Source organism: Rhagoletis pomonella, unplaced genomic scaffold (assembly GCF_013731165.1).
Source record: "Rhagoletis pomonella isolate Grant_MI unplaced genomic scaffold, Rhpom_1.0 Rhpom_scaffold_00003, whole genome shotgun sequence".
Taxonomy (NCBI): domain Eukaryota; kingdom Metazoa; phylum Arthropoda; class Insecta; order Diptera; family Tephritidae; genus Rhagoletis; species Rhagoletis pomonella.
Window position 1 is genome coordinate 1570386 of NW_023458557.1, and position 8581 is coordinate 1578966.

Below are 8581 nucleotides of genomic sequence, written 5' to 3' on the forward strand. Positions count from 1 at the left end.
TGTGACATATATATGAGTCATAACTCTTTTTTGCTTGCATTCTTATTGTATAATATTGCAGTCACATGTGTGTTTACATTACTGACCTTACTTACTAATTATTTGTAGACACACAACACATGCAACCATGTGTCTACCGTTACTTTTGCGCCCATCATCGACCTTGTAAAGTGGTCGGTGAGATACGATGGAGGACGCGAACCGTTGGCGTTTGCAGAACGATTAGAGGAGCTGGCCGACATATACGCATTAAACGTAGAACTATTACCAAAGACGATGTCTGAATTGCTAAGCGGCAGCGCCCTCCATTGGTACCGCAATAACAACGAACATTGGACCAACTGGGCGTCATTCAAACCTGATTTCCTGACGACATAAGGCAACGGAGGCAGGGCCCGTGAGAAAAATTCAAAGATACGTGATCGCAATTAAAAATCTGATGCGACCCGCGGTTCACAGTAACGAAAAACGGCTGGAAAGGATTTTTCGTAACACCCGGAATACTTGCTGCACATCAAACGGCGGGATTTTAACACTTTGATGGAACTCGTCACGCTCGCGGAAGAATATGAAAGCATCTACGAAAGCCATCGGAGGGCCGCAGAAACCGCCCGACGAGAAATAGCTAGGCACGTCGGTGACGACCCCATTACGTCACCACCCATCCGAGACAAGCATTTCAGCAACGACCGCCACCACGCATGGATCAGCATCTGCGAGAAGCACCGTATAACATCGAATTGAGAACCCCACCCCCTTCGAGAGCCGCGCCTCAAACTTTTCATAGCGGCAACACATGCAGGAGGTGTGGTCAAGAGGAACACTTTGCACGAAGGTGCCGTAACCAGTGTTACCGCGCCGTCCCAAGAAAATGTATCACCGACCAAGCCAAAAATGTATCCAATTTTCTTTTTTTACGTATCCATCTCATAATTTGTAAGAAAACCAAACATTTTGAAGAAAAAGACATAATTTAACCCATCCTAAGGACTTGGGATACGTGTATATATATCTTTATATTTCATAAAATCAAACATTTGTAATTTCAATTTATAAATTACATCTTTTATACATAAGTATTTTGCAAAGTAAGTATAAAAAATAGTAAGTAATATGTTACGTTTGTACCTGTACATTATGATAAGTGTGTGTAAAACTACCACTGAAAAATATCTATTTTTCAACAGGAATCTGTATAAATATACATACGTATAAGATGTTCAGTTGCAAAAATTTTGAAACTAAAAATACATTTCCTGCAAATAATAAACATTAGGGGCTTACATTTACTCTATTTTAAACATTTTATGTGTTATTTTGCGCTCTACGACAAATTTGGTATGTTAAAGTAAACAGGCAGTGTTTAATTTTATTACACGGTGTGCAAATTCGCACACATTAAAAGAGGAAAATGGTTACCTTTCTTAATATGCCCAAATAAACAAAAAAAAAAATAGAGTGTATTTAAAGTCTTTTCAGTAAAATTTGTAAAAATTAACTTAAATAAATCAAATTTAGTTTTTAAACAGTGTATTTTAAACTACATTGAAATCTTATTTCTTTTTATATTAACAAATGAAGATATGTGATATGAAAGAGATATATTTAATTTATATATATATATATTAAGATCTTGCTTAAAGCATTTTTTAGCTAACTAAACAATTGCTCCTAAAAGCTTAAACAGACGGAGCGTTGATCGGGATTATTTGGGACTTAATCCGGATCAACTGCAGTTAATTCCCGAGTTGATCGGGATTAACTGGGACTTAATCCGGATTAACTGCAGTTAATTCCCGAGTTGATCCGGATCAACGCTGCCGTCTGTTAAAGCTCTTATTACACTGCTTTGGTGAGATCTCTTCATATGTTCATTGATTCATTCACAAAAAATAAAATGCTCTAATTTCACGCTTAAGTTGCGATTTTTATAACATTTAGAAAACGTCATTAATGAAAATCTATTTTTGAACGAAAAAAACTTTATAGAAAATATAAAATTTTGGCCTATTTAAAAAGTATCCACATTTATACCGACAGGAAAAAATAAGTATCCCGCAAATATTCGTCTAAAAATGTATCCAATTGGATCTATTTATACCCAAACGGCATCCCTGGCCGTAACCCACGGAAGCTGTGTTGGGAGTAGGGCCGGCCGACATACGGACAATAGAGTGCTGCCGGCGACGTCAGGGAAACGAGAGAGGGCTTCAACAGGAAACCGGCTCGATGAAGTCGCCGGGTACAGCGCCGGACAACCAATAATTTTGAGCCGGGAACGCGGCCGCCTCTACACCCTAATCTTGCTGGGTGGAGCGCCCGCGGAAGCCGTCATCGACACAGGTGCCTCGAGAAGTTTCGTGTCCGCCAGCGTGGCGGAGAAATTGGTTAGCTTGGGGAGAGGCGAAAAGATAACTGTGGCCATAGGAATCCTTATGGCCGATGGCACCAGGAACCAAATATCAGAAGCCGTGAGGACCGTAGTCCGCCTTAGGCAACGATCCACAACGCCGTTCTGCATGTAATGCCTGGAGCTATTGACGACATCATTCTGGGCCTGGGCACGCTAGGGAAATGGGAGCTACAGTGTCCTGCGGTGGACACCGCGTCGTATTGACAGAACCACCTATATAACCCACGTCGACGACACCAAGCGAGCCAGCACCAAGCACCGAGGACCCCGAATCACCCGCCATAACGAACTATCGCCCACCAAGGAGCAGAAAAGGGAGGCGCCATACAAGACGACGGTCCACAAGGGAGAGGGTCGACAGAATAGAACACGAGGACCCCCGAGTAGCCATGGTGGGAGAGCACCGAATCGTCATTAGTGACAAGGGCATACTCACCGACCCCGACAAAGTCGCCGCCATCGAGGAACTTAAACCACCGACCAACGTGAAGGAGGTGCGCCAATACCTCGGGATAGCTTCCTGGTATCGCCGGTTCGTACCCGACTACGCCACGCTAAGCCAACCACTCACCGCCCTCCTGAAGAAGGGCAAACACTGGAGGTGGGGAACTGAACATCAGGAAGCGTTCGACGTGATCAAGAGAAAACTCACCGAGAGCCCCATCCTCGCGTACCCAGACTTCAGTAAGAAATTCACCCTGCAGACGGATGAGAGCAATTTCGGCCTAGAGGCAGTACTCACACAGGAGTTGGAAGGCGGTGAACGAGTAATCGCATACGCGAGTCGGAAGCTTAATAATGCAGAGATCAATTATTCGGCCACGGAAAAGGAATGCTTAGCCAGAGTCTGGGGAATACGCAAAATGAGACCCTATCTGGAAGGATACCGATTCAACGTCATAACCGACCACATGACAAATTCTATCGAAAGCCCCTCAGGTCGCATAGGGCAATGGGCCCTGGAGCTGCAACAATACGTGTTCAACATCGAGTACCGCAAGGGACTCAACTTAGTCGCGGACGCACTGTCTCGACGAGCACTAGAAACGTTACTACGAACAACAGTGGCGGAATCACGATGCAAGTGGTGGCACAGACGCGTCGATGAGGTGCGTACCAACCCGGGAAAATGCGCCGCTTACATGAAACAGCAGGGCAGCTCTATCGCCACATCCCGTGTCGATCCCCTGGAAACTGTGTGTGCCCAATTCCCTCCGCCAACGAGTACTGAGCGAAAAGCATGACATACCAAGCGCTGGAGACATGGGTATTCGCCGAACGGATTACCAATCAGTATTATTGGCCGGGAATGTTTCGCGGCATCAGCCGGTACGTCCGTCAATGTGAGTCCTTCCAGAAGAATAAGGAGGCACACCACAAACCAGCCGGCAAGATGCTCTCGCAGGTCGGACTAGAACCCTTCGCCACGGTATGCGCCGACTTCATTGGACCCCTGCCACGGTCCACGCATGGCAACGCCATGCTACTGTTATTTTTCGACCGATTTAGTAAGTGGGTCGGGTTGGTCCTCATGAGACAGGCCGCAGCGTACCCGCGCCCGATTTGGCGTACCCAAGGTCTTCCTCTCGGACAATGGTGTACAATTAACTAGCACGCTCTGGCAGCGTTACCTCCAGGAGGTGGGGGTACGCCAACAATTTACGGCCCCGTACACACCCCAAGAAAACCCGACGGAACGCGCCAACCGAATCGTAAAGCGGATTATCGCCCAGCTTACGAAGGCACAACATAAACGGTGGGATGACCTCCTCCCAGAAATCACACTCGCCGTAAACACGAGCGTCACAGCCCCCACAGGATCAGCCCAGCGTCCCTAGTGCAAGGACGGGAACTACGACTACCGGGAGCACTCTTCGACGAAATAAATGTCGGAACAGGCGAAATAGCTCCGACCGCCGAGGAAAAATCCGCAAGGTTGCAGGAATCATTCAGGATCGTCAGACAAAATACGGAACGTGCCGCGACCGACCAAGCGCGTCCCTATAACGGCGAGCTGGTCCTCGCCAAAAAACACCATCTATCTAAAGCGGCAGAGGGTTTCGCGGCAAAACTAGCCCCAAAATAGGCCGGCCCACCAGATACTTCGATACATTTCCCCGGTAATAGTGGAGCTACGAAAAACCGACGACGGGAGGACAAGAACGGCGAACCTTGCCGAACTGAAGGCGTACAACACGGCCGAAACCACAACAAAATACCAAAATGGAAAAGGGGGTAGAAAACATAAAAGAAACTAAATAAAATTTTTACTCAAAAAAAAAGAGAATTTGAAATAACATAAATAAAATTAGCAAGACCGTCGCATCAGTGGAAACCGTCATTCGATCGTCAACCAGCGAACCAACCACACGTGAATAAGCGAAAGAATTTTACAAAGGCGGAAACCATCAACGATGAATATGGAAGAGTTAAGCGAAATGGAGAATAGTGTGAAGCGTTTGCGGGAACACGTACCCGAGGAAAACCCGAAGCGACTGCGCACTCAGATGCTGGGCGTGGGGCCGACCATAGGCCTACGGGACGCTGCCTGCGCACGCGCTGAAGCCGCCGCGATGTACGCGGCGCTCACCCACGACACTGGAAAGACGCGCAGGCAGCAGCAAGCAATGGCGACGCAGATAGCTGCTAGGCGGACCGCCGTCGCACGCGCATCCAGCAAGCACGCCGTCGCCATCCACGCGCAAATGACCCGCGTTCTGTCGATACACGCGATCGCCGCTCAAGCAGCCGCAAGGTACGCGGCCACGTCCAGCATGACGACGGGCACCCACGTCGAAAATACCGACACCGCACAGGCTACAGCAGCACGCGCCGCCGCAGCCCAAAAAACCGCACGACGGGCCATCGCCGCGTGCTCGGCCGCCGTACAAGCTACAGCAGCGTTCACCAGCGCAGCGCACGCTGCGTACGAAGTCGCCCGGCGCACACTGGCCGACTCCCCGACCGTCAGCCCTACGGGAGATGACAGGTACAACGCCGCCGGGGCAGCCGATTTCTCGGTGAGGAGGGTAGTTCCCGATCAGGAAACCAGGCACGGGAGCGCAATGGACCCGGACAAAACTACGTCCACCAGCAGCTCGCCCAGCGACAGCTCAACGAGCTAAAGCACCGCCACCACCACCACGACCCTCGAAACCTCCAGAGGCAACATCATCGCTACCTCCGCCGCCACACACGCCAGCGCCATCTGAGGTAGTGCCACTCGAACAGCCACCGCCCCGAGCACCAGAGCGTCCGAAGCAACGCCACCACCGCGAAGCCCGTCGTCACCACCAAGGGAACAAACGGTCATTCCCGCCGAAGAAGTCGACGGACCAGCGCTGGACAACTTCCCGGAGGTCGCCGAGAGGATCCGGAGGGCTATTCGCGGCATCACAGAGGGATCCTGCGCCTCCTGTGTGAGGTTCCGATCGGGAGAATACCTAATAAACATATACAGGTGGGGCGCACGTATATGTCCGAAACATCCCAAGCCTTACGCCCGCCGAAGAGGGGAGGGGGGGGGGCCAAAATGTGAGGACTAAATATACGCGGAATTTAGCCCACACTAGCGCATATCCCTACACCAACAACAACGACTACAGCAACATCGTCGACACGGCCAGCCAACACGAGAGACCGTATCAACACTCCTTGGCTACACCGTCACCATAGCAACGCAACATGTAGCCACACAACTCAGCAACACGAAGAGCACTGCCTATAAAGAAATGACTCAGCAACATACGAGTTAGTCAGCAGCGAGCTGTGGTCGTGAACGCACAGCTACTAGAGAATAGCTCTCGACTTGTACATAGGTGACTATACAAGGCTTGGCTGTTTAAAGATAGAGCGCCGCCACCCCATAGTCAACCATGAAGCCGCGCGACGGTGACACCAGCTCGCCCACCAGCACCGCGCCGACGTCGCCTAGAGCAGCGGACACGGAGTAGCGCCGACGTCGCATAGAGGAGCCCCAAAATCTAAGCGTCAGTAGCGGAGAATAGCGCATGACTTGTAAGTAGGCGACTATACAGGGCTTGGCTTTTCAAAGGTAGAGCGCAGCCACGCCACAGTCCACCGCGAACGCGCTTAACGGCGAGACCTGCTCGCAACGCAACAGAGCGCCGGCATCGTAACGCCGACGCCACACAGCAGCAGAGCGCCGACATCGTAGCGCCGACGTCGCACAGCAACAGCGCGCCGCCATCGTAGCGCCGACGCCACACAGCAGCAGAGCGCCGCCATAGTGGCACCGACGCCGTCCATCAGCAGAATTAAGAATTAAAACGTTTTAGAGGATAAGAATAATTAAATAAAGTACTATTTGCAAAGGCCCCACAATATACATTTATTGTAACGGACCCTGGGCACGGTGAGTATACCCCAGCATAGAATATAGAAGTTTCGGGGCCTTCAGAGAAAAACGCTTCGTTACAAGATGTTCTCGATTGTACAAACTTGTTTAATGTTTTGACGCTCTACTCTAACAGGGCAGTTTGTACTAATGGATGAGTGGTCTTTAGCACCACACAAAATGCACATCAAAGCAACGCAGGCCTGTACACATGGTGGCGACTTTCCACATGACAAGCAGCGTGCACAAGTAGCTTTACAAAAGTTAGCAATATGCCCTAACAAATCACTCTTCCTACATTGTTTAATAGTCGGATCATAGTAATCGACCCTAGAAATGCATTTATTGAGACGTATTTCTTTTGGTACTGCATCTCCTTTGAATGCTATCTTGATAGTAGTGCTAGGTACTAGATTACCGTCCTCCTTTCTTTTAAACCTTTCATCTGATGCCACCTTAACCGGAGACTCAATCTCAGAAAGAATGTCACTGTCTGAATATGTAATTGGTATGCGTCTAATAACACCAAATTTCATTACGAATGTTATTGGTATGTATGCCTTAAGATTTTTTCCAGCAAAAAGTCAGCTTAGCACGGCCATTACCCATCATTGTCATGTCGTCGGGATCACTTAGATCAAAATCTTCAATTAATTCATGAAAGAAAAGACTTGAATATACATTTTTATTTTTCCCTGAAGCATCAGGTACAACTTCCACCAAAACCATGAACTTTACATTATCTCCTACCTCGTAGGTTCGAGGTTATTAGGTTCGAGCCCAGGAGCCACCAGGGTCTGAGCTGAGGTATGGAGTTCATCAGATGACATATCCGACTCACTCGAAACAATATTATCTTGGGGTGTATCACCACCACATGGATTTTTCTTTACTTTCTTTTTCTTTGACACCTTTCCACTTACCGCACTTTTATAGAAAATCTCAAAATCTTCAAGTCTGCGTTTGGATTTGACCCCCATGGGGACCACAGCCCTCAGCACAAAATTTCAATCACTCACTCCTCTCGATTTTTTGTGGACTTTTATTTATTTATTAAAAAAGTAAAAAAAATTTTTTTTTTTTCCAGCAATTAAAGTAACGGAATACAACCGTTATTGAGTAACTGTCAATTCTATAAAAGGCACACACAGAAATATATGGGGAGAAACAACACAACCGTTTCACTCAGAAGATGCCGAAAGAGTGGTTCTTTGATTATTTGCACACTAGGATAAAACCCATGAAAAAACAGACTACTAAAACCTACTCCAATAAGAATTTCCTACTAATATCTTGGCGGGGGACTTGCTCCCTACTTGCTGCTCCCAGAGAGTGGGCACTGTTTCTTACCTCCACTGGTGCATGTCCTCAACTCGTGGCCTGTCCTACGCTAGCGGGCTTCTACCACCCAAGTAGCCTCTTCGTTTGCTCGTGTGGGTCCTGGTCGTGGACGGGTTGGTCTCCACGGGATGTTCGCGCGTGTAATTGACGTCGTTCTCCCTACACAAAACTGCGATTCCCGATTTTTAAAACACTGCAGTTATTTTTTTGACGAAAAAAATCGCATCGTTTCTTTAAATTTAATTTAATTAATTTAATTTTAATTTAAAGTTGTGATAACCGCACTTTAAAAAGTGAGTATACGTTCGTGCACCGTGGATGCGGTTGTTGTTAAACACGAGGCAGATCTATCCTATGTCCTTCAGTTAACCCATTTATAAAAGCTGTTTTCCAACTAGTGTTCTCAAAACACTGTTCCGCAAATATTTTCATTGTTCTATTTGGCCAATCACAAGTGTACTCACCCTACA

The 8581-nt window shown here is 47.9% G+C and overlaps 1 protein-coding gene across 1 annotated transcript; it reads left to right on the forward strand.

Moving 5' to 3' along the window:
* The first annotated feature begins 4827 nt into the window (after positions 1 to 4827).
* LOC118734941 lies at positions 4828 to 7091 on the forward strand. The gene is made up of 3 exons (XM_036464539.1): positions 4828 to 5433; positions 5986 to 6163; positions 6907 to 7091. The coding sequence occupies exons 1-3, from the start codon at positions 4828 to 4830 to the stop codon at positions 7089 to 7091; spliced, it is 969 nt and encodes a 322-aa protein (XP_036320432.1).
* The last annotated feature ends 1490 nt before the right edge of the window (positions 7092 to 8581 follow it).

What these genes read in the sequence shown, in the direction of transcription:
- LOC118734941 (XM_036464539.1), top strand. Translation starts at nt 4,828, where the DNA reads ATGAATATGGAAGAGTTAAGCGAAATGGAGAATAGTGTGAAGCGTTTG. An exon ending in CCGGGGCAGCCGATTTCTCG is followed by an intron (nt 5,434 to 5,985) that starts GTGAGGAGGGTA and finishes AGCCCACACTAG; the next exon opens with CGCATATCCCTACACCAACA. An exon ending in AATGACTCAGCAACATACGA is followed by an intron (nt 6,164 to 6,906) that starts GTTAGTCAGCAG and finishes CTACTCTAACAG; the next exon opens with GGCAGTTTGTACTAATGGAT.